General features: G+C 47.4%; 1 protein-coding gene across 8 annotated transcripts in view; it reads right to left on the bottom strand.

The window, feature by feature from the left end:
- PIWIL2 (piwi like RNA-mediated gene silencing 2) overlaps positions 1–26,668 on the bottom strand; it is a 77,932-nt gene extending 51,264 nt beyond the window's left edge. The window contains exons 1-12 of one of the 8 annotated variants that reach the window (XM_069944514.1): positions 26,531–26,668; positions 19,189–19,266; positions 18,553–18,715; positions 17,329–17,428; positions 15,991–16,129; positions 15,662–15,814; positions 14,168–14,320; positions 6,197–6,307; positions 3,415–3,532; positions 2,982–3,106; positions 2,600–2,680; positions 2,011–2,124 (exon numbers count right to left, since the gene is read on the bottom strand). In XM_069944514.1, the coding sequence (XP_069800615.1) occupies positions 2,011–2,124; positions 2,600–2,680; positions 2,982–3,106; positions 3,415–3,532; positions 6,197–6,307; positions 14,168–14,320; positions 15,662–15,814; positions 15,991–16,129; positions 17,329–17,428; positions 18,553–18,714 (1,256 nt within the window). In that variant the 5' untranslated portion in view covers position 18,715; positions 19,189–19,266; positions 26,531–26,668. The other 7 variants (XM_069944523.1, XM_069944542.1, XM_069944552.1 and 4 more) reach the window with 7 other exon arrangements.
- Between the last annotated feature and the right edge of the window lie 322 nt (positions 26,669–26,990).

Below are 26,990 nucleotides of genomic sequence, written 5' to 3'. Positions count from 1 at the left end.
TTCCCTCTTTCTGCCCGGCCCCCTCTCATCCAAGGGAGCGCGCGCTCCACAAGCTGGATGTGGTTCGCGCCCTGCGCATCTATCTCTCCAGGACAAAGTCTCTTCGACACTCGGACTCACTCTTTGTCATCCCTGAGGGTCCTCGAAAGGGGTCAGCAGCGTCTAAGGCGACCCTGGCTCGCTGGGTCCGCTCCGCCATCGCTCAGGCTTACCGGAGTAAGGGTAAGTCGCCCCCGTTCCGGATTGCAGCTCACTCGACTCGTTCGGTTGGGGCTTCCTGGGCCATTCGTCATGGGGCCTCAGATCTTCAACTCTGTAAGGCCGCCACGTGGTCCTCGCTGCACACCTTTTCTAGGTTTTACCGTGTGGACACGTTTGCATCGGCCGATGCGAGTCTGGGCCGCATGGTCTTGCAGGCAGCAGTGGCTTCTTCCTCTTCTTAGCTCCACTCTGTCTCTTCCCACCCAAGGGACTGCTTTTGGACGTCCCACGGTGTCTGTGTCCCCCAATAAGACGCACGAGAAAGGAGGAGTTTTTACTCACCGTAAACTCTCTTTCTCGTAGTCTTCATTGGGGGACACAGCACCCACCCTCTGTTGTCTGATTAAGGTTGCCTGTTGGCCTGTGTTTTTTTTTTCAGATTTTGAGTGTGGACTGTTTTTTCTTTATGGTTGTTTCGGCTCCTCCTACTGCTTTTTCACTACTGAATTAGCTCAGTGCCAGTGGGCGGGTATAGCCTGCTGGGAGGGGCCGACTTGTTTTGTTTTTTCTTAGTGTCAGCCTCCTAGTGGCAGCAGCCTATACCCCACGGTGTCTGTGTCCCCCAATGAAGACTACGAGAAAGAGAGTTTACGGTGAGTAAAAACTCCTCCTTTTGTATTCAAGCTAAGAATAATACTGTAACAGTTGTGATGGCCTCCATAGATCACACTTGTTTTCCCAGCTCATCCCACTGAGGTTCGATTGAATTGAAGTCCGCGGAAGTTAGAGGCCAAATGACCACCAAGATCCTTGTCATGTTCCTCATCCCTGAAAATTGTCAGCAGTCTAGCCGGGGCATTATGCTGCACAAAGAGGCCGCTGCGATTAAAGAATCCCACAGCCACTAAAAGGTGGACTTGGTCTTTACAATGTTTAGGTAGGTGGTACAAGCCACAGTTTACCATTCAAATGAATGAAACAACCCAAAATGAACATTGCCCAGAGTATCATACTGCCTCTACCAGCATGCATTCTTCCCATAGGGCACCCTGGAGGTGTAACATACATCCATTCAGTTGTCTATACAGGATGTAAAAGAAAATGTCATTCATCAGACCTTCTTCCATTGCTCTATAGTCTACTTTGAATGCTTTCAAGCCCATAGTAAGAAGCTTTCAGCAACAATCTGCATGGGCAATCTGACTGGCCTACAGCTATACTGGCCCATTTAATAAACGGTGTGAAGCCTTATAGATTCTAACACTTTTCTACCATTACCAGGTACAACTTTTTCAGCAGCTACAGTAGCTCTTATGGTTGAGCAGAGCAGACAGGCTAATCTTTTCTCCCCATGTATCTATGATCTTTGGATGACCATGATGTTGGCCCACTGATTATCCTACCTTGAACCATTTTTTAGTAGAACCAAAAAGACCTGCTGCTATGTAGATGCTCTGACCCAGTCACAATTTAGTCTTTGAGCCACTCAGAGCCTTACATTTGCTTACTTCATTTCTTTTTAAATTATCAACTGCAGCTGCCTAATATATGCCACCCCTGACAGGCAGTGTCATTTCCCTCACCATTTTTGTATGTTTATGGGTTTCCTGAAAACATTTTGAGTTAGTAGTCTTCCGATGACATTGGCTCAAAATACTAATAAGGAAGAGATATGATCCAATGAGGGGCTAGTGTGATCAATGAAGCCGATAACTAACTCAGACAATCAAGAACAGTAAGCCTTTAAATACATATAAGGACATTTTATTTATAATAGTTAATACATTTCACCAAAGGACTAGAACTTACATGATGTCCAGCACAGAATCATTCCGAATAATCTTATGGGTGACATCAGCTAGAAGAAACAGACCTCCATCTGTCCTGCGTATACTGGCGGCAAATCCTGGCCATACCTGCAATCTAGAACACAATGCACATTATAGCAGTTCTGAAACTCAATGTCAGTCTGACGCCACGGTTAGCACAATATGAAGGATTATAAATGTTATAGGACATATATTTGATACCTTTAATAGTCATTTACTACAATGCAACCACTACAAAAAAATATTACTGAGGCAGCCAAACACCACCAGAAAAACATACTGAGCCAGCATGATTGTGGATTTAGAGAAATGAATATGGTGCAAAGCGGACCATTCATGTTATAGGGCACAGTGAATAGCAGGTACTTGTGTGTAGAGGCAATGACTCTAAAAGGGACCAGACCACTACAAGGGTCGATTATAAATGGCTATGAATGGGGAAAAAGGCAGGTCAGTCATCAATATGAGATCAATTTTCTTTAGTGTGAAAAATAGCATCCAATAATACTGGCAGCGTGCAGGTTATTATATAGTTAAGTAGCAGGGATCTATATATAGACATAGCTGACCTGTATTGCTGCAGCACTGTGGCACTTGTGGGGTCATAGAAATTTCTACCAACCAGCTTCATATCCAGGATTTTCATTACTCTGGAACAACATCCACAAGTGAAAATGATAAAACAGAACAGAGCAATATCCCTACCCTGTAACTATATCTGTATGTCATTTGTATACATAAGCCCCTAAATGCAGCATAACAGATGTACATGTATCCAAATGATCGCATCGCAAAGAATAAAACCTATATTCATAATTGGTTTCTTCTTGCTTTTAGTCTTCTACCAGCATAGGCTATTGTCAGCCTACACCCATGGTTCCTGTGTCTCCCGATAAGACGAGAAAAACAGCTTCTTTAACTACAGAAGCACATACACAATATATTTCTTACCTTCTAATCACAACATTATAGAATGGAATGCAAAGGTCTGAACTGGGTTCTAGGATCTTGGTCATTTGTATAGTGACATTTATCTTCTGTCCATCAGTTCGACGCTCACTTTCTAGTTCCACTTTCTGCAAAACACATGGAGCAGTAAGTCCTACATTGAATTTCCATTCCTTGAAGAGGTTATCCAGAATTAGAAAATCATAGCTGAAAATCCTCACACATCTTCAGGTTTGTGGTAATACAACTCAGCTCCATTCACTTCAAAGCAACTGAGCTGCAATACCACACCCAATCTGAGGACAGAAGAGGTGTTGATTCTGGAAAAAAACAGCATTTTACAAATCCTACAGTATAAAACCCCTTTCGTCATTTTTTCCCTGTTTATGGCATCTCAAACAGGGTGAAAATGTATATATCTGTATACTCCTTGTACCTTTGGAAGCTTGACAGGAAGGTAGAGAATGGCACCATCAAAAGCTGTAACGGGCCCGGTCACAGAACGATGGTCTTTCAACATGCCAAAGCGCATATTGCGGCACTCCACATTGGGCCTTTGGAAAAATAAGAGAAAGAGGTCAAAAACAGATTAAACACGTATCAACCTTTTTAAAAGCTCTTCTTCATATTTAGCAAAATGCAAAAACTAACACAGTCCCTCAAAAGTACATGTTCTACTGTAGTATCGGTGCGTGTAAATGGAGAGATGGCATCAGCTTGACTCAAGCACTGTGGCTGATGAGTAGGTGCTTGCCCATCTGCATGCAACTCCTTAAAGGACAACTCCGGAGCAAACTATTTTTTAATATGTTATTACTTATGGAAAGTTAGACAAATTTCTAATGTACATTAATTATAGGAAATGCACATATAGGGCTATTTCCCTTAATTTAGTAGATCAGGGAGACTTCAGATTCTCTTAAATACTGTGACGTCAAGAATCGGGGGTGTAATTACAATGGAGTGTCCAGCAATATTACAATTACAATATTCACAACTGCTTAAAGGGAACCTGTCACCCCCCGTGCCGGGGTGACAGGCTCCCGACCCCCCGCTACAGCCCCCTATACTCACCTGATCCCGCCGGGTCCCGCTTCTGGATCCGTTCGGGTCAGGGAGAACCCAGCCGCTGCAGCCCAGCGCGCGCGCTGAGAGATGAGTCCAACGCTCATAGAGAATGATGGAGCGTTGGACTCATCTCTCAGCGCGCGTGCCAGGCTGCAGCGGCTATCTCCGTGACCTGACCGGATCCAGAAGCGGGACCCGGTGGGATCAGGTGAGTATAGGGGGCTGTAGCGGGGGGTTGGTAGCCTGTCACCCCGGCACGGGGGGTGACAGGTTCCCTTTAAAGGGGTTTTGATGATAAAATTTCAACATACACGTTGGTATTACACTCAGGAACTGGCAAGTTCTCTCGGAAATCTGGTACTACTATAGATTAAATACTTACTGGCAGACCCCCTCCCCCCTTTTGTTTTGTTTTTTCTTTCTTTTTTTTCCTTATTGCTATTGGTATTTTCTATTTTGATATGTTTATTGACATGATTTATTTTCTGTTTCATCTATATTCAATGGATGAGTATCCATTAATACAATACTCCCACCACTAACACTAAGGAAAGGATTGTATTGTATCTATATGACCAACATTGAAGATGTCATGATAAGTCGTCATAATTATAACCATAGGCGACAATGTGATTAGAATGTATATTTCTCCTAACTCATTTTGTCCACTGAAGATGTCATCCTGGACATTTCAAAAACGCCACTCATCGCTCCTGCCTTTTTATACCTTTTTCTACTGCCGCTTGATTAGTCTAGTATAACTAAACAGCACCATTACCATATTTACTAGGTCATACTGTTTATTAGATGATCCATTTTTTTTTAATTCATTCCTTTCATATTTATTCTTGAAATGTCATATTTTACTCGTTTTACAACTGTAATGCTTCTTTACAAATGTAAAGTTTGTCACCATTTTATTAATTATCATTACTGTTTTCATCAATCCTTCTGGATGCTCTGCATTGTAATCGCTCTTTTTGTTCACACTTTATTGTTCAAACATTTTATTGAGTTTCCACATAATATAACATTGGTATAGAAGAAAAGTATCAGTAGCAGTATAAATTCACGAATATACATAGCTAATAAAACAAGGCTGACAACAATAATTAAATGTCCACTCCACTTATACATACAATGTAGATAGAAGATATATGATGCTATCTATCTTAAGAATGTAGAGTACAAATCAAAGCCTACAAGAATGGATCTAGGGTGCCGGTAGCCGACATCTTATACCAGGTGGTTGAGGTAAAGTAAGACATGATAGGACGTCTTTCTACCTGTGAGTAACCATGTAGTAGGAATAGTTTCCATTGTTCACACTTTATTGTATATTATTCAGAAAAAGTACAAAAAAAAAATAAAGGAGTTTTCTGGACAAAATACACCAATGAGCTATCCACAGATTAGCTCAATAGTCACTAGACGGCAGGATGCCCACAACCACCACCGGATTAGCTGTTTGGCACCTGCACAGTGAACGGGGGTTAAAGTGACACTGTCACCTCCTTTTTGCATTCTGACATCTCTACACAGGTTTAAAAGGTAAATTTAGCGGTTTTCATACCTTATTTTACATCATACCATGACGATGCTTGTTCAAGTAAAAAGTCATCTTTTATCAACTGCAGATTGTGTTAAGTGGACGGGGCCTCGCGGCATTAGCGCCACATAGCCCCGCCCACAACGCCACAGTTGGCCCCGCCCCCTTGGCCAGCCATTGGAACAAGCCGGCCGAAAGGTCTAGACACGGTGCCAATGTGGGCGTGGCTAAGTGGCGCTATTGCCGCGAGGCCAAGCCCACTTAATACAATCTGCAGTTGATAAAAGGACACTTTTTACTTGAACAAACACCATGAAGTATGATATGAAATAAGGTATGAAAAACGCAAAATTTACCCTTTACACCTGTGTAGAGATGTCAAAATGCACAAAGGGGGTGACAGTGTCACTTTAAAGCAGTTTGCCCCATTCACTGTGTAGCGGGAGCTGAAATGCAGTAGCCAGGTCTAGCCACAAAAGAAACCAATATAACAGAAAAAATGCAAGTTTGGAACCAAAGGGGTGGAAAAAGTTGGAAATGATAAATTCTCCCCCCATAGTGTAGGTGGATTACAAATACTAGAAAACACCACATTGCTTACGTATATGTGACGTGGTACTGATAGACAGCTTCATTTTTGCAGTGGATCTTTATCAGGTTGATTCCTAATGGAATGCTGTTTCCCTTAGAGCCCTGTTTAGGCAATGGTTCTCTGGGAACAAAAAACATTAGCAGTTAGTGGGAGAAGAACAGATGTGTGCAGAGGGATTCCTTGGAGGGGGAGATAGTGATAAGAGATGGAAGGAAATGTTTTGCCAAACAGGAAAGCTATAGGCTAAGTTTTAAAATATACGTTCCCAATGCAGTGAAAACCACTGTTCCCCAACATAAAATTGCAAAGACTTTCCCGCCATTTATAGTATATAATATCTAAAGATTCAGAAAATCTGGAGAAATCCATGTACACAATGGTTAAGGCTGATGGTTAATACTGGATGCTGGTGATCTATGGACTCTGGCATGGTAATAAAAACAGAGATGATGGAAAATCACTGAAAGGCCTCAGGAAACACTTCCCACAAACACAGTTGTCTGTACAATCCACAAATACAAGGTAAAACTGCATCATGCAAAGGAGAAGCCATATGTTAACATAAACCAAAAATGCCGGCATCTTCTCTGGGCTAAAGCTCAAAAACCACAAATGGAGAGGAAAGTCTTACAGACTGACTGGAGGGGAAGACGAGCACGTACTATACCAATCTTTTCACATGGGAGTCGTGTGGTTAGGTAAAAGATTAAAACAGAGAATAACCCCTCTAATGATTAGGATTTGGGCATCTTGTCAAAGAGGTTTCACTGTATCTAGATTAGATATTAATCCTTACAATTTTCATACTGCTCATAAGGCCTAATAGTCTTAGTCTAATAATCTGCCACTTCCTATTCTGTAAAGAAAATTTTTTAACAAAGCCCTCCTTATTACAGAAAATATTACATTAGAATCTGACACCAGTATATAGATAAGAGGTGAAGGTTACGAGTTAAGCCTCCTCCCTCCCTGTGGAATGACCTCAGCACAGGTCACAGAGCATGCCTATAAAAATCTCTCATACAAGTAAATGGGGTTCCCTTCAGTCTATTGTGCTTATGTGCAGTGAGCTTACTGTACAGCATTAAAAACAGGGTAAGATGGCAGCCCCCATAATAATGTACTAAAAATGAAATAAAAGAACCATCAGAAAATAGAAACTGATTATTATTATTAGACATAAGAGGATTTTTGTACTCACCGTAAAATCCCTTTCTTGTGGCTTCATTGGGGGACACAGCACCAGTGGGTATAGGCTACTGCCACTAGGAGGCGACACTAGACAGAAGAAGTGACTCCGCCTGGCAGGCTATACCCCTCCTACAGACACCAGGCTAACTCAGTTTAGTCACAAGCAGTAGTACACAGTAAGGAAAACAACAAGCAAAAAACCAGGCTGGTCCCGGGAACAAAAACCCAAGAACAGAACAAGCCCTGGGAGCAACCACCTCAAAAAAAACAGGGTGGGAGCTGTGTCCCCCAATGAAGCCACAAGAAAGGGATTTTACGGTGAGTACAAAAATCCTCTTTTCTTGTGCCTGTCATTGGGGGACACAGCACCAGTGGGACGTACAAAAGCAGTCCCAGAGGGTGGGGAAAGAAAACGACAATCCCCATGCGGCCTGCCTGGCGCACGGCGGCCTGCAGAACCGTGCGGCCGAGACTGGCATCAGAGGAAGCCAGGACATGGACCTGATAGAACTTTGAAAAAAGTGTGAACCGAAGCCCAGGTGGCAGCTTTGCAGACCTGGGACACTGAGGCCAGATGGTGAACTGCCCAAGAAGCCCCCATCGCCCGAGTAGAATGAGCAGTGACCCGAAAAGGCGGAGCCCTGCCACGAACGCGGTAGGCCTCCGTGATGGCTGCCCTGATCCAACGCCCAATGGTGGTCTTGGAGGCAGCCAGCCCCTTGCACGGACCTGATGGGACCACGAACAGGGAATCCGAGTGGCGGAAGGAATCAGTGACGGATAAGTATATCCGTATGGCCGGGACAAGGTCCAAACAATGCAGGGACCGTTCCCTAGGATGGGAGGGGGCAGGACAAAAAGAGGGGAGAATTATATCCTCATTAATGTGAAATGCCGACACGACCTTCGGCAGGAAGGAAGGGATAGGGTGAAGCACAACCTTGTCCTTGTGAAGGACCAGGTAAGGGGAGCGACAAGAGAGTGCCGCCAGTTCAGACACCCTACGGATGGACGAAATCGCTACCAAGAAGGCGACCTTCCAAGAAAAGAGATGAGACACCTCTCGTAAAGGCTCAAAGGGAGGACCTTGCAGAACCTCGAGGACCAAATCAAGGTCCCAGGGCTCCACAGGCTGTCGGAAAGGAGGGGCCAAATGGGCCACCCCCTGAAGGAAAGTCTTCACCTAAGGGCGAAAAACAAGAGCCCACTGAAAAAGAACAGACAAGGCAGAAACCTGAGAACGTAAGGTGGACTGACTGAGGCCCTTATCCAGACCGGAGTGCAAAAAGGAAAGAATCTTGGGCGTGGAACACATCATGGGGTGAAAATTATTCTGTTCACACAAGGAAAAGGAGGCCTTCCACACGCGATGGTAGATCCGAGCCGACTGAGGCTTACGGGCCTTAAGCATGGTTTGGATGACTGGTTCCGAAAACCCACGGAACCTCAATACCGTGGCCTCAACAGCCACGCCATTAAACTCAGCTGAGGTAAATTGGGGTGGAATATTGGCCCATGTGAAAGGAGGTCGGCCCGCAGGGGAAGACGCCAGGGGGCGTCGACCAGGAAGTGCACTACGTCGGCGTACCAGGACCGACGCGGCCAGTCTGGAGCGACAAGAATGGCAGGAACGCCGAGTGCCTTGATGCGCTTCAGGAAGCGCGGGAGAAAGGGCAGAGGAGGGAAGACGTAAATCAGGGAGAACTGCTCCCATGGGAGGCCAAGGCGTCCACCGCGAACGCGCGAGCATCCCGGGTGCGAAGAGATGCACGCCTGGGAATACCCAACTCCGGCAGAGCCGAAGAAACACCCTGGGATGAAGGGACCATTCGCCTTGATCCAGCTTTTCGCAACTGAGATAGTCCGACGCCAATTGTCCCCCCCCGGGAATGTGGACTGCTGAGAGAGCTGGAATAACCGTTCCGCCCAATGGAGAATGCGAGCGGCCTCGGTCATGACTGAGCGGTTCCTGGTGCCGCCTTGACGGTTCAGATAAGCAACGGCGGTGACGTTGTTGGTCTGAACTAGGGATGCACAATGCACCGAAAAATCGATACTACTATCGATTTTCGGGGCAAAAAAACGGTTCGATACCAGGATTTCCTGGTATCGATACTTTATGTTAAACTACAAAATAGCGTAGTTTAACATATAGTGCCGAGAACATGACAGGCGGCTACCTGAGCGCCTGTCATGTTCTCTCTGTGCCACCCCTGCGAACACAGACCTGGGACCCTGCACGCTCACTCGGGCACAGATCATCCACCTACCATGCAGCTGCCGCCGGCAAATTTTAGGTCGCCACTCCTGCCTCTGACATCGGCAGCCCCGGGACACGTGTGTGTCACTGCGGGTCCTATGGGCTAAGATGAGGACGCGGGCCGTCTCGGTGTTGAAAAGCATGCCGAGAAACTCCATAGAATGCTCCCGAGACGCGACCACCAACCGTAAGGATTTCATGCAGAACAAACTTGTTCAGCCGCTTCAAATCCCAGATAGGACGGACGGAACCGTCTTTTTTGTTTTTTTGGGGGGGACAGTGAACAGATAGGAATAGAATCCCTGGAAGCGCTTGGAGGGGAGGACTGGGACCACAACTCCTTGAGCAAGGAAAAGCTCGGAAAGCCGTGCCGAAGAGCGTGGGAGATTTGATGGGAAGAAACGAGGGGGTGGGATGGACACAAACTCGATCTTATATCCCGAAGATACCACCTCCCGACCCACACATCGGACACATGGGCGATCCAAACCTCCTTGAAGGAGTGCAGACGACCCCCCAACTGAGAAAGAGACCGGAGTGGGGAAGGACCCTCAGGAAGAAGACTTGGGGGCAGGACCCCTGGAAGGGCGAGATCGGAGCTGCCAGGAAGGAAGGGGTTTGAAGGAGGGCTTCCTAGAAGAGGGAGCTGGAGGCGTATCCGTAGCAGGGTGCCGACGTGCCGGAGGCTCAAAGGAGCGGAATCGGCTGGATCGCCTGGTAAGCTGCGGACATCGGGACCGGTTTTGAGGGAGCAAGGAGCTCTGCCGAGATTAACTTATCCAGGCGCTCCCCAAAAAGTCTGCTTCCTGCAAAGGGAAGAGAAGTAAACACCTTCTTGGCGGCGGCGTCAGCAGACCAGGATTTTAGCCAGACAGAGCGTGGATGGCTACAGAGTGCGCCAGGGCCCGAGCAGACAAACGAGCGGCTTCCTGAGAAGCATCGCACAAGTATTTGGACGCCTGCAGAATCTGCGTGGCCAGAGACAGGAGGTCCTAACGTGGAGAGTCCAGGGAGAGATCATGGACTAACTGCCTGGCCCAAGAGGAACAAGCTTTGCTGACCCAAGATGCTGCAAAGGTAGGACGCAAGGCCGGACCAGCTGCAATAAAGACAGATTTTCTTGTCCACTGGGTCAATGAGTGAAGCACCATCTGCCGGAGGCAGAGTAGTAGATTTGGCGAGTCGTGAAACAGGAAGGTCCACCGATGGGGGCACTGTCCATGCAGAGGCCAAGTTAGGGGAGAAGGGAAACCAAACCTCGGCATGCTTAGAGTATGGAATCCGCCAGTCAGGGTGTTTTCACTCCTTGGCGAGAAGATCCTCAAAAACCGTGTGACTGGGAAATACCAAGGGCTGCCGTTCATGGCGAATGAAGGAGACTTCACTCTTAGATGTAGAAGGGGACTCTTCCTGAATACGCAAGGTGTCCCGCACTGCACGGATCAAGGCTTGCACAGCAGAGGCCAGCTGATCCTCCCTGTCAGACTCTGAGGCAGAGAGTCAGAGGGGTCCCCCGAGGTGGGGGAAAGGGGTCGCTGGGAAGCGGAACCGCCTGCAGTGGATCTGACAGGAGAAGGGTCTGAGGAATACCGAGAGGGTGACCGTGAGATAGAAAGTCTAGATCTCTTATGAGACCGTCCTCTGGAAGGGGAGTCCGGAGATATCCTGGATGGTCCCGCAGCTGGGGGCGCCTGGGAGGGCAACCGCTCAATGGCATGAAACATGACCTGAGACAGCTCAGAGAGGTCACCGATCGCCTGTGACAGGGACCTAGCCCAGTCAGGAGAGGCTACATCTGAGCTTGGAGGGGGGGGGGGGCCCTCCTGGGAGTTAGCACCATGGTTAAGGCATAGCAGGCAGAGTGAACCAGGCTGACTGCAGGGGAACTTCTTATTACAGCGAGCACACGCAAAGTGTGTTGCCACAGCCGCGGGGGTGAGCTGCCTAGGGAAGTTGTCCAGGAAGGGCAAACATGGTAGCTAGGGCTGTTAGCCTGGGGAGTGGAGGAGGGGGATATCACCCACTGGGTGAGCTTACCCGACCCTGGACCTGCTGTGTCGGCCACTGGAGCTGCACTTGCACTGGATGCTGGAGCAGCTGCTGCACTGGATGCTGGGGCAGCTGCTGCACTGGATGCTGGGGCAGCTGCTGCACTGGATGCTGGGGCAGCTGCTGCACTGGATGCTGGGGCAGCTGCTGCACTGGATGCTGGGGCAGCTGCTGCACTAGATGCTGGGGCAGCTGCTGCACTGGATGCTGGGGCAGCTGCTGCACTGGATGCTGGAGCTGCTGCTGCACTGAACGCTGGAGCTGCTGCTGCTGCACTGAACGCTGGAGCTGTAAAGCTGACAGGCTGGGGAAACGCAGGTAGCCACAAACTGCTGCACTAAGAATAGTCAGCAGAGAGGAGGAGGGAGAAAACCAAGGGTGGGGGCCACTGGGAAAGGAGTAGCCAATGAGAGCAAAGCAGGCGGGCGGGAAGGAGAAGTACAGGCGGGCGCTCCGCCCCCAGTGACGTCACACATGTGCGCCGATGCGGCCTAGCTCCGGCCAAAGCCGGGGACTAAATTTATGGGGCAGGCCGGTGGCAGCAAGGCGGCGCGGAGCGCCGAGCAAATGTGGCCACTGGAGGAAAGGGGGGGGGGGGGGGAAGAGAGTCAACAACCTCCTCTATGAAGCTGCAGCAAAGCCCCAGGTGCGGCCCACGGTGATGCGGCCTAGCTCCGGCCAAAGCCGGGGACTAAAGTTACGGGCCGGGCCGGCGGCCGCGAGAAGGCAGCGCGGAACGGCGAAAACGTGGCCGCCGGAGGGAAGGGGGGAGGGAAAAACCCATGACCACTCCGGTGGTCCCCTATGGAGCTACTGTGGCTGCAGGAGAGGGAGAGAGGGCTGTGCTGCAGTGGAGGCTGGCACCAGGAGGCTGCCCTGCGGAGATTAGGGACAGCACTTGGGTGCCCTGGGACGACCCCCCACCCCCTAAAGAGAGGTCCAAAGGGGCGCTAAGGACAGGAATACTCACCTGTCCGGCATCTTCAGGTGCGCGCAGGGTCACCCCTTCGGTCACCTCGCACCTTGGTGGGGCACCGGAATCCTACCGCAAGGAGCAGACGTTGGGGGACGGGTGACCGGTGCAGGGAAGGAAAACTTTCCATGCACCCTCAGGGGGAACTGCGTCTGATGTGGCAGCCCACGCCGACGGTCCCCCTGATAACCTAAAAGAAAAAGAAAAGAAATAAAACTAAAATAAAAAAGGAGGTGCATGGCACCTGTGTCTACCTCCTACGGACACAAGACTAAAACTGAGTTAGCCTGGTGTCTGTAGGAGGGGTATAGCCTGCCAGGCGGAGTCACTTCTTCTTCTGTCTAGTGTTGCCTCCTAGTGGCAGTAGCCTATACCCACTGGTGCTGTGTCCCCCAATGACAGGCACAAGAAATAGAGTGTTTGTCTCATCCACAGAGACAGTCCTAGATGCGCCACAACCTGATTAGTGGTGCTGTGCAGGGATATTAAATGGACCTGTCATCCATATAGAAAAAACATATAAAACAAGCAAGCTAGTAGATCCTTCCCAAGTGATCCACCTGCGTCCACCGGCGCTACTCACTACATGTAAATAAAGTAATGTCCAAAGGATTACAAATGTCATACATCAGTTCCACCCCCTGGGTTAAAACAACACTGGCATATTCTGAAATCTCGCCAATCCGTCTAAATGTGGCACTACAAAGCTCAGCTAGCCCTCTCCAGCATAAGGTAACAAGTGACTGTTCCTACCTGGGTGATTGGAGCAAACACTCAGAAAGCAGGTCCAACACAGACAGTCCGCAGCAAAAGGAAACAGGATGCGATTCCAATGCAGGTATATATGTATACAGCCCGGGATGTTGGATGTAGTGGCACGGGTGATAATCCTCCAGAACTCAAGTCCAGGAACAGGCAGTAAGGTAGATGGAATGTGGGCACGCTGCATGCACCACAAAAGATTTCCGCCCGTAGGTCTTAGTGATGTCACAAAGACAAAGTAAGGAGGCCGTAGTAGAGCTACGGGCGGAAGTCTTTTGTGGTGCACGCTGCCGGCCGGAGCGTGCCCACACTCCATCTACCTTACTGCCTGTTCCTGGACTTGAGTTCTGAAGGATTATCACCCGTGCCACTGCATCCAACATCCCGAGCTGTATACATATATACCTGCATTGGAATCGCATCCTGTTTCCTCTTGCTGCGGACCGTCTGTGTTGGACCTGCTTTTTGAGTGTTTGCTCCAATCACCCAAGTAGGAACAGTCACTTGTTACCTTAGATTATTATTATTAAATTAGGTGCGTGTGTGTGGGGGGCATTTCTGTGGCCAAAGCATTTCTTGTCATGCCATGAAGATCTGAAAGCAGACACTGTGTTATTGAGGCCTCCCTTATCTATATCTTGGCGCAAAGACAAATTATAGAGGTCTGTGAATTCAGCTCTCTGTTAAAACATCATAATCTTTTTAAACATTAAATACAACCATTATCCCAATTCCTATTATTTACCTCCTTTCCTCTCTTTTGACAGCAATGTCAGCAGGAGGGCTACCTCCGCCAGGAGGTGCAGTGCTTGGGACCGAAGCCATTTCTTGCCTTCCTACACCCCTACCAAGAATGCTTGGCAGTGACAGTCCTGCCTCAAGAGAGCTCACTGGTGACCTGTAACAGAAAAGACAAATATTGTAATACTCAGAGTTACCTGTATTACAAATCCGACAACAGTGCAATCATAATTAAAATAAATGCGACCCAGCTGTACCCCCTAGAGCAAGGGTTTCAAACACAAATACACAGGGGAACGAAATTAAAAAATTGGACAAAGTCACTGGCCGACATTGATATTTTTTGAAGCATGCTGCATTTCTAGCACTGTCACAGAGGTGTGCAGTATTCCTGACACTGTTGTGTGTCTGCCCCATAAAGTAGTTGCCCCATTAATTCCCCCAAGCAGAAAGCTTTCCTCTAATAGTGCTCCACATGCTAGTCAGCCTCCTCCAATAGTGCTCAATATGGTAGTCAGCCACCTCCAATAGTGCCCCACGTGGAAGTCTCCCACCCCGGGAGAATAGGCTGCACTTACCTCTTCTGGCTCCTGTGCTGGGGCTCTTCTGGCTGCAGGACGTGCCCAGATGCAGGGTGTGTGATGATGTCACCACACTACCTGCGATGGGACGTGACTCAACTCACTTCTAGGTAGCAGGCCCGAAGCTGCCTGTGGCCTAGAAGATTATAATGTGGGCGGTTTGGGTGGCTGTAAGGACCGCCCATACTATAATCTGCTGGCGGATCAGCTCTAGAAAATCAATTGATCCCCTCAGCGGGCCCAAAATATATATGTGTATGCACACAAATTTTATAACAAGCATATAAAAAAAGTCTTTTTAAATTTTAAGATGAGAATGAGGAAACGTTGCATTACAGGAAAAAGATCACTGATTTTAGGGAGACCAGCCAAAGAAAACACTGTCGGCTGCTGGTTAAAGGGCTCAACACAGTGAAAACCTAGGCACATTGCTCCCTGGCAAATACAAACATGCAAAGAAGAGCCTATGGAGCCTCATTTGAGACTCTCAAAACACAGGACTAGCCAGAAATTCCTCTGGGAATGACCCAGCCAAGGGGTGGCTCCTGTAGGGAAACCACCAAAACTACCATATTAAGTGGCTCTATAAGTCAATGTAATGAAAAGGGAAAAACCAAAGCCAGGTATCCATCCACATACAGCTGTGCCCTTTGTGGGAGGGAGAGGGATATCTGGCTAGTCCTGTGTTTTTTAAAACGTTGCATTGTGATTTATTCATTGGAAACTGCAAGATTTCAGGACTTTTTAGTAAAATTAGGAAAGAAAAAAAGATCACCAAACATTCTTAATAAATGTTCAAGATTTAAAAACTTGAGTTAAACAATAGGCAATTTTCTGATGACACATTCCCCTTTAACATCTTATAACTCTATGCTCAGAATACATCAGCTGTGTAATCAATTATCTCAATTTCTCACCTCCTTTCCTCAGGTTTTACTGACATTTCAGAAGCTAAGCCTCCTACTTTAGGAGCTGGTGTGCTCGGGACTGTAGATATCTGCTGTCTTCCTAGACCCCTACCAGGAAAGATTGACATGGGCTGTTCTCCAACTGCAGGACTCATAGGAAACCTTGAGAAGAACAAAGATTATACACAGGTAATACATAGTTAGAGGTAAGAATTATGTTTTGCATTACGATACATTTGTCAGTGAATATACACTACAATAATACATACTAAAAGTGTTAAAGGTCCCTTATAGGAATACTGAAGATGGTTTATCTGCAGCTATATTTCTTCACTCACCGAGCTCTTCCAATTGGTCCAGCTGAATCACCACTACTTGAAGGCCTGTACTGGGGAGGCTTAAAAGGTGGGCTGATAGACGAACCAGGTTGAGGGGCAGAATCATCACCTTGGCCCAAAGCCCCAAGCATTCCCCTACCTGGAGAAAAAAGGAAGTCATGTTAAAGGAGAAGTCAGGCAAAATTTTTTATTTAGGTATTGTATTGCCGCCCAAAAGTTATACAAATTACCAATATACACTTATTACAGGAAATGCTCATACTTCCTGGATAACATGGTGATGTCACTTCCTGGATAACATGGTGATGTGCAACGGACCGCAGATCCCAGAGCAGTGTGAGATGTCTGCCCTGCCGTCTGCCTCCTCGGCGCTGCACGGACCACCGAACCCCCCCCCCCCCCCCAATGTAACCTGGAAATGATCTCTGAGGGATCCTCCGGCAGGGGCAGTGATGACGTCGCTACACCTGCTGGGGGATCCCTCCTGCGACTGACCGGCTGAAGAGGAGAGAAGAGTGAGTATAATTATTATATTTTTTGTAGCAATGCAGTGGGACATTATAAGTATTTGGGGGACATTGTAGGGGGACAATATAACTATATGGGGGACATTGCAGGGGAACATTATTACTATATGGGGGACATTGCAGGGGGACATTATTACTATATAGAGAGCACAACAGGCAGCATTATTACTATATGAGGGACAATGCAGGGACACATTATTAGTATATGGAGGACAATGCAGGGGACATTATTACTATATGGGGGCACAGCAGGGGTACAGGGGGTTACCCACATACCTGCTTGAGGGGGTGAAGGTGAAGTGGGGGGAGATGAAAGTGGGGTGAGGGGGCTGGTTAAGGGTGTGAAGGGGGAGTTAGGGGGGCTGGTTGAGGGTGCGAAGGTGGAGTAAGGGGGCTGGTTGAGGGCGTGAGGGGAGGCTGGTTGAGGGGGGAGTGAGGGATTGAATGGGGGCTGGGTGAGGGGTGGAAAGAAAGAGGGATGCTTTTACTTTGGGGGGGGGGGGGGGGGGGTTGTGGCATTTTGCACTGGGGTTTGATTATAGTTTTGCTTTTTTTTTATAGTCCGGCCCTCCGATGGTCTTAGGGACAGTGAACTGGTCCCCTGTGTGAAAAGTTTGGGGACCCCTGGTCTATGGTCTAGTGTGGCATTCCTACAATGCTACTTAGTACAGCACAATGCATTCATTATAAGGGTTATACTAGTGGGTAGAATCGTACCCAATAATCTGTGCTCTGTCCGGTGATGGTGCTGATTAACTTTATACCATGATGTATACATTGCCACGTGTTATCTCGAGCTCTTAAAACTTACCCAAAAAGGGTCCCACTCGGCCAGGAGCCACAGGTGGTGGGGTTTCAAAGCCCAAACCACGGAACAGAGAAGGCAGCACATTTCTGGAATCCTGTGCCTCCTTTAGAGAGAATTATATAAAATATATTACAATTAATACTATGTTAAAAAGGGAGGGGAGCTTCATTGGCTTATGGAACCTTCTAAATTACAGGAGCATTCCTGACATTATGGAATATCCATCTCTGAGGTGTGCTCCTATTCCATGATAAAGAGATTTATCTGACTTTTTTTTTTTAAAGCCAAAGCCAGGAATGGATTTGAAAATAGGAGAAATCTTAATATTTCCTTTATGACCTGTTCCCTATTTATAGTCTAGATCTGGCTTTGGCTTCAGATAAACACACCATTACACTACAATCTACTATACATTCCCTAATTGACCACCAATATACAACATAAATAACAGCCGTAGACTCCAGTCCTTTATCAGAAGTGGTTTGAAGCCCCTGCACCCCAAACAAGTCTTTTCTACAAATGGCAGAACTTTCCTGTCACTCATAATGGGTGTACCCATTTAAAGTGTGGTCCATGTACCCATATCCTATAAAAAGTTGATTTGTGCCCATTAAGAGATGCCCTAATAAGTTTACAAATATCTGCTACCAATGAATAAATAATCCTCACACCTTAGGGGTGCACCCTGAACCCTCACATGAGGGTATATGTAATACATAGTCTTAATATGAGAGTTATGGCATAAGTATATAAGTAGTACTGAACTACACTCTGCAATACTGAAAAATACTAAACTACTCCTTGCAATTATAAAAACCACTAGTATACGATGCAATAAAGATCAAACACAAAACATATGGAAGCATCTGATACACATGTCCCATAGAGTAACATTACTTCCATACCACTGGTGGCCATAATGGACCTAAAATGTATCTGTATTAGGCTAGTTTCCCATCGTATTTCAGGTGACTGACGCCAATCCATTTCATCCCTTCAAAAGTCACCCATATGGGGTGTTACATATTATGCCTCCGCTTCTTTGAGCGGAGATGTCATTCCTTTGACTGGAGAGCAGCGGCAGTGTGAGGAGCACAAGCTCTCCCATAGATGGGCAATGACACACTCAGACAGGCGGGATTGATACTCCTCCACATACCTGTTTCTGTTTGCTTGTCTATATTCAAGAAACTTTTTTTTGCACTACCTGTGTGTTTTTTACTTTACCTTTACTGTTGGGTCCAAGCTGGCAGCTACCTCCAATCCACGACCTCTGGACAGAGAAAGTTCTCTACCTGCTGCTCCTTCTTTGGAGTCAGATGATGGTGGCTTAATTCCAAAGGGCGTTGGAAAGCGAGAGCCTCCAAATGGGGGTCTGGTAGGATCCATTCTACAAAAGAGTAGATGCTGTAGTAGCATTTTACACAAGACAAGAGGAGCGATTTATCAGATCTAATACAAAGGAGAAGTGAAGCAGTAACAAATAATCTGCTAATCGGATCGGGGCCGTATGTCAGCACCCCGCCAATCAGTCTATGTAACCTGGGAAAATCCCTTTAAAAACAGCAATGTGATCCTTACAATGCATGGCCTATCACCACTGCAGCCATAGCAAAGAGGCCATGAAGTTAAAGGGGTTATCCAGAGCTACAAAAACACGGCCACATTTTCCCCTCTCTTGTCTCCAGGGTTTGGGACTCAGTTCCATTGAAGTAAATGGAGCTTAATTGCAAATCACACCTGACCTGGAGACAACAGTAGGGGGGAAAAGTGGCCATGTTTTTGTATTGCTGGATAACCCCTTTAAGTGTAGCATCCCAACAGGTGTGGACCCCAATGTGTTACCTTTCTGGGATGACTTACTAATTCGGGAGCAGAGTCTAAGTATCCTTTAGGTCATCACCCTTTATCCTGCTCCAGGATGCGGAAGCTGGACTTCTGCTGCCAAAGGATAACAGGTTGTTACAGGCAGAGGTGAGGCTGGTGCAACAGGTCAACAACTAGGTGTGAGAAATACAGTCTGACAAATATCTATATGTATATCTAAAATCTATAGGTATGGCCTATACTACCATACAATAATCATTTTATATATATATATATACTTGAACGTGCCTTTTGTTCTCCCTAGGACTAGGGAGTGGACTTGTGTTGGTGGTGGTGGGGGGTGTCAGATAACTCAGGGACTAGGCGAACAGCCAATAATGCCAGGATTAACCAATGATGTAACCACTCTTTTCCTGTATGTCATATTTAGTATAAGAACTGTTGTACGTGTAATAAAGGGAGAACCTTTTGCAGTGATACCAAGTGCCTCTGGCGTCTGTGTGAATCTGTATGAGCGCTTATACTATTATTTGATGTAATTTGGATACCCCACAAAGAGGAAGAAATCACTATTATCACAATAACGGAAAAAGAACAGTTCAGTGTGGGGTAAAGAAGAAAGAAGTTCCAGTATGTGGGGTTAATGTGCTGCAGGAGAGTCAGCCCAGCAAGGGTTAAGCAGCCATTATAAGTAGATGAAGAAGGGCTGAGGATATTCTGGCAGCAGCAGGTACAAGCACAGGACGATTGTCAAAAGTCCAGGTCATGCACAGGAGGGTCGGTCATAGATGTCAGGTAAACAAGCTCAGGTCAGATACAGCATGGCAGATCAGAAACAACACACCTTCACTATGGCAAAACCACAATACTGCTCCAGGTGGAAGGGTGGAGCATCTCTAAATAAGTAATGACAGGCAAGGATAGGTGGAGGCCACATTAGAGACATAAGCACTGGGCCAATGAGTTAGGGCCCTATTCCAAGGGCCGAGCAGGGCCCGATCAACAATGTAAACGAGCGCCGATCAGCTAGATCGCCACTCAATTACTGGGCCAATTCCACGGCCGATGATCGTTGAGCGGGGGCTGCAGGGACATCGTTACCGATGTCCTTGCAGCATACATTACCTGTCAGGGCTTCTCCTCCGCTCTGTCTTCCTCCCCGGGTCCCGCGCGCTCTGGCTTCAGAATGGCCTGTCAGCTGACAGGTCACTCAGCCAATCACAGGCCGCAGCAGTCCCGGCCTGTGATTGGCTGAGTGCTCTGTCAGCTGACAGGCCACTTTAAAGCTAGAGCACGCAGGACCCGGGAAGGAAGACACTGGCTCAGCAGCTTCTCCCTAATGTCCTACATGATCCGGGGCAACTTCTGAGGGAAAAAGGAAAGATATAAAGCAGCTTCTCCTGTGTGTGCAGTGGATGCAGCCAGTCTCCAGCCTCCATGTCCTGAACAACTCACAACTAGACTAGAAGGAGCAGGTGGTCTTTTAGCTTCTAACTAAATATTCACACCGATAACAATGCCAGATACCAGACGGATGACTCTCCCATTCCTCCTCTTCCTCCTCTCCCCATCCCCACCTAACCAATGGTACACACCCAACGTCAGTGCTACCCTCCAAAGTATGGGCACCTTCCTCTTCCACATCTTCCTCCATCTCATCGTCGTCGTCCTCTTCTTCCTGCTGGCCTTGCTGCTGAGAAGCTGACAACAGTGTCACGCTGCGAAACGTCTCCTCACATCCCGGTCTCCTCCCTACACAAGTTGCTCTGCTTTGTTAAGAGCAGGGTTTCTTTAATGACGCACAGGAGAGGGATGGTTAGGCTCACTATAGTGTCATCTTAGTGAATAGAAAAATAATCTTCAGTGGCACTCACCATAAATATCGTCACCTTTATTGAAGTATAAACACGCTTGTACAGGATAACATGAGGACGCTCTCCCCCGGCCTACGACCGTTTCACGCCCTTCCGGCGCTTTCTCAAGGCATCACTGCTGACCCTCTTGGTGGAGCCCTCAAGTATGCGCAAAACTTTGCATATGTCCGCCATCCATGCCCAGTCATGGCTGACAAACTGAGGCAGCTGAGAGGTAGGCACACAGAAATTTTGGAGCTGGTATTCCATCAGAGCTCTCTGTTGCTCGCACACCCGGGCCAATATATGATAGGTAGAATTCCAGCGAGTGGTGACGTTGCAGATTAGCCGGTGTTGAGGCAAATTGAGGCGTTGATGGATCTTCCTCAGGCTAGTAGCAGGTCCGTGGGACTTATGAAAGTGGGCGCACAAGTGCCGCACTTTCACCAGTAGCTTGGGGAGGTCTGGGTACGTTTTCCGGAAACGTTGAACCACCAAATTAAAAACGTGGGCCAGGCATGGTACGTGGGTGAGTTCTTCCAGCTCCAGAGCCGCTAACAGATTACGGCTGTTATCACACACGACCATGCCTGGTCCCAGCTGCAGCGGTGACAGCCACCTTTTCGTCTCCTGTAATAGGCCGTTCAGCACCTCTCGGGCACTGTGCTGCCTATCGCCCAAGCTGAGGAGCTTGAGCACAGCCTGCTACCGTTTTCCCACGCCAGTGCTGCAGCGCCTCCATCCAGTGGCTGAGGTAGATGGTAAGGTGGAAGACGAAGAGGAGGAGGTGGTGGGGTTGGCACAACCTGTGCTGGCAATTACCTTGGGGGGTCAGAGATAGTGCCTCCCAGTTTGAGACCCGGTCCCAGCTTCCACCACATTGACCCAATGTACCATGATGGATATGTATCTTCCCTGACCGCAGGCACTTGTCCACGAGTCCGTGGTGAGGTGGACCTTGGCGCTCACCAAGTATCTGAGGGCCCACTTGATGTTACCGGACACGTGCTGGTGCAGGTCGGGGATGGCACGCAGGGAAAAGTAGTGGCGGCTGGGGACCGAATACTGTCGCACAGCAGCTGCCATCAGGTCGCAGAAGGACTGGGTCTCTACAAGCCGAAACAACATCTCAAGGGCCAGCATTTTTGAGATGTGGCTCTTTAGGGTTTGGGCTTGTGGGTGGCTCGCTGCGTACTCAAATGCCTACACAATGGACAATTGTTGGCTGGAGGCAAACGAAGGTGTGGGCGAAGTGCCGGACACAGGCAAAGGGGAGGCTGGGGTGGAAGGACGAAACGTGACCGAAGCGGAGGACGATGCTTCAGTTTCCTGCCTGGTCATACGGACTGCAGAGGCAGCAGACAAACGAGGGGAAGATGCAGCAGCGGGGACCCCTAACACAGCTTTTTCCGCGTTCGCTCTCTCCCACTCTGCCCAATGCTTGCCTTCCAAATGGCGCTGCATTCCTGAGGTGGTGAGGTTGCTTTTTTCAGAGCCCTGACTTATTTTGGAATGGCACAGTGAGCACACCGCGCTCCGTTTATCATCGGCGCAGACATTAAAAAAATGACCAAACCAAAGAGACACGGCCCCTCGAGGTGGGAGCTTGAAACGGGGGGGCTGATACGGGCCTCCGCTCTGCTGCCTCTCGCCTGCCTTCGCACTGTTTCCCCTGCCTCTGGACACCCCTCTTCCTCGGGATGCAGTTTGGGGGGGCTGCACGGGCCTCCGCAACTCCACAACTTTCCCCGCTGGACGACTCCCCAGGCCAGGTTGGATCGGTCACTAAGTCGTCGACCGCCTCCTCCTCCTCAACTACATCGCTGTCATCCTCCTGCTGCACAACGGACAGACCCATTGCCTCCCCGGATGGCAATTGTGTCTCGTCATCATCGCCATCTATGCAGATTCCACCTGGTGGGTGCAGTTTCTCACCAACATCACCTGGAGATGGCGGATGCTCCAAACTTTGGGCATCAGCGCACATAAAATCCCGGGATTCTGGCTGTTCCGATGCCAGAAAAGGACCAGAAAACAGCTCCGGGGACTGGGCAAAGGTGACCTTAATGTTTTCAGAACATTGGGCAGGTTGGGAGGAAGGAGGGTCACAGCGAGGTTTCTGCAGTCCAGACTCTTGCCTGCCGACAGGACTGGACTCTGTGGACATTTGGGTGAAAGCATTATCTGCTATCCATTTGACCACCAGTTCCTGCTGGTCTGGCCTTAACAGCTGTGTACTCTACCCTATGCCTAGCCGGCTCATGAACTGAGGGATCTTGGAAGCACGTAAACCTGCCTGCCCCTCAGCAGCAGCAGCCATTGATTGTCCAGGTGCTTGCACACGACTTGTGCCTGAACCACCTCTTCCGTGTCCACGGCCCCGTCCCTTTGCACTTCCCTTCTTCATTGTAGCCTTTTAGTGGGCAACTGGCACAATAGGTATCACTTGCCTTTTAATGGGCAACTAGCACAATAGGTATCACTTGCCTTTTACTAGGCAACTGGCACACTAGGTATTACGTGCCTTTAAAGGACAACTCCAGCGGGACCCCCCCCAAAAAAAACAAAAACACAGACATTATACTCACCATCCCTCCGGTGACGATCGCCACTCCATTCGCCCGCCGTCCGCCTCACCGTCACCTGCGTCCGCCGTCCAGCGATGTCTCTTGCTTCCGGGTCCATGAGAGAGAAAAGGCTGCCAGTGCGCTTGCGCACCGGCAGCCTTTTCATTGGCTGGAGCGCATCACATGGCTTCCAGCAAGCTCAGCCAATCAGGGCTGAGCAAGCTGGAAGCCATGTGATGCGCTCCAGCCAATGAAAAGGCTGCTGGTGCGCATGTGCACCAGCAGCCTTTTCTCTCCCATTCACTCTCAATGAAGACGCCGAAGAGGAAGAAGACCCGGACCGCCCCCCAGCTCTGACGTCACCCGACACCAGAGAAGAGGACCGTGACGACCGTAATAGGTAATGTATACATTCTTTAACTTCCGGGGTGGGGGGTCGGAAAGTGGGGGAAGGGGGCCAGACCGGGTATTTAACCACATTACAAAGTTATATAACTTTGTAATGTGTGTTAAATAAGCCCAAAAAAAATTTAGCCGGAGTTGTCCTTTAACTGGGCAACTGGCACACTTGGTATCACGTGCCTTTTACTGGGTAACTGGCACACTAGTGGGTATCACGTGCCTTTTACTGGGTAACTGGCACACTGGGTATCACATGCCTTTTATTGGGTAACTGGCACACTAGGTATAACGTTAGCGTGCCCTTAGTGGGCTAAATCATGGACACTATTGTAATGGAATGAATACAGCTGCTGCTGCGATTTATTTCTTAGCACTGAGAAGTGCTTTGGATGCAGAGATGACTTTTTCGCTGGATATTAGCCCTGAAAAGTACTTTTGGGTTCTGTAGTAAGCCTGCCTAGCCAAAACGCTATTAAAACCCATCTCTCCCTGCTCGAGGAACTCTCCCTGGCTAGGTTGAAAGCGCATCTGCGGTCGAGAGGCTTGTATTTAAGATTCGAGGTCATGTGGTTCAGCCATCCAATGAGGGTATATGCTGTTTTCGCGCTGCGTGCGTACTCTCAGGGTCCCTCACAGCCTCCCAGCATGGTGATTGGATTAAAAAAAGGGACAAGTGCGATGGGAGGGCTTTTGAATGTTTGCTGTGTATTCGACACACTACTCGATTGTATTCGAATCTTTCAAATACCGCAATATTTGATCGAATACCTACTAGATCGAATCGTATTTGCTCATCTCTAGTATATACCACATGTATTTATATGGCAGGGATATAGTATATACCACATGTATTCATATAGAGGGGATATAGTATTTACCACATATATTTATATAGAGGGGATATAGTATATACCACATGTATTTATATAGAGGGGATACAGTATATACCACATGTATTTATATAGCAGGGATATAGTATATACCACATGTAATTAGATAGCAGGGATATAGTATATACCACATGTAATTAGATAGCAGGGATATAGTATATATCACATGTATTTATATAGCGGGGATATAGTATATACCACATGTATTTATATAGAGGGGATACAGTATATACCACATGTATTTATATAGAGGGGATACAGTATATACCACATGTATTTATATAGAGGGGATATAGTATATACCACATGTATTTATATAGAGGGGATATAGTATATACCACATGTATTTATATAGAGGGGATATAGTATATACCACATGTATTTATATAGAGGGGATATAGTATATACCACATGTATTTATATAGAGGGGATATAGTATATACCACATGTATTTATATAGAGGGGATATAGTATATACCACATGTATTTATATAGAGGGGATATAGTATATACCACATGTAATTAGATAGCAGGGATATAGTATATATCACATGTAATTAGATAGCAGGGATATAGTATATACCACATGTAATTAGATAGCAGGGATATAGTATATATCACATGTATTTATATAGCGGGGATATAGTATATACCACATGTATTTATATAGAGGGGATACAGTATATACCACATGTATTTATATAGAGGGGATACAGTATATACCACATGTATTTATATAGAGGGGATATAGTATATACCACATGTATTTATATAGAGGGGATATAGTATATACCACATGTATTTATATAGAGGGGATATAGTATATACCACATGTATTTATATAGAGGGGATATAGTATATACCACATGTATTTATATAGAGGGGATATAGTATATACCACATGTATTTATATAGAGGGGATATAGTATATACCACATGTATTTATATAGAGGGGATATAGTATATACCACATGTATTTATATAGAGGGGATATAGTATATACCACATGTATTTATATAGAGGGGATATAGTATATACCACATGTATTTATATAGAGGGGATATAGTATATACCACATGTAATTAGATAGCAGGGATATAGTATATATCACATGTATTTATATAGAGGGGATATAGTATATACCACATGTATTTATATAGAGGGGATATAGTATATACCACATGTATTTATATAGAGGGGATATAGTATATACCACATGTATTTATATAGAGGGGATATAGTATATACCACATGTATTTATATAGAGGGGATATAGTATATACCACATGTATTTATATAGAGGGGATATAGTATATACCACATGTATTTATATAAAGGAGATATAGTATATAGTCTAGTATTTACCCACAAATACATAAGGTATATAAGATGCAATGACGTCACAAATTATAAGACGTCACTCCACTACTTGAGGTCGCCGTTCATGCAGCATGATGTCACCAAACAACCTAATAAATGACGTCATAGTGCCAAACGGCCATTAGACCTTCCGTGAGGCGCTCGGCCTTTCTCTTCCATTACGCTTCCTACGACCCTAGATTAACATTACAAGCAATAAGTGAGGTAGCACACGCCTATGTGACGCCTCAAACCGAAAAGGTAACCGTTAATGACGTAATATTACCGACACAACAGAAACCGTTACCTCACCGCTCCAGACGAGCCGCGCCTAACGGTAAACGACCTCGGACACGTGATACGCCTGCGTGTCCCCTGATTGGCCAGCGAGGCCGTCACTCAGCGGGAAGCAACTCCTTATTGGTCCGCGGGGGTGGTGCGCTTCTGTTCGTCGGGGAGCATGGCGGAGGAAGTTTGCTGGCTGATGGTACCGAGTCGTACGGAAGCCGGGAGGGGATGGTGGACAGGGCAACCACGTGTTCCTTACCTAACCCAGAAGCAGGGCCTAATGCAGGGGTGGGGAATTTTCAGCTCTCCACCTCCTGCAAAACTACAATTCCCATCATGCCTGGGCAGCCAAAGCTAAAGCTTTGGCTGCCCAGGCATGATGGGAATTGTAGTTTTGCATTAGCTGGAGGGCTGCAGGATCCCCATCCCTGTCCTAAAGGGAAGGAGAAGCCTATGGCTGAGGCCATGGACGCTGCAGC

This window comes from Dendropsophus ebraccatus, chromosome 1 (assembly GCF_027789765.1).
Source record: "Dendropsophus ebraccatus isolate aDenEbr1 chromosome 1, aDenEbr1.pat, whole genome shotgun sequence".
NCBI classification, from domain to species: Eukaryota; Metazoa; Chordata; class Amphibia; order Anura; family Hylidae; genus Dendropsophus; species Dendropsophus ebraccatus.
Note: the sequence above shows the minus strand (reverse complement) of the source record. Positions and strands in the feature narration are given on the sequence as shown.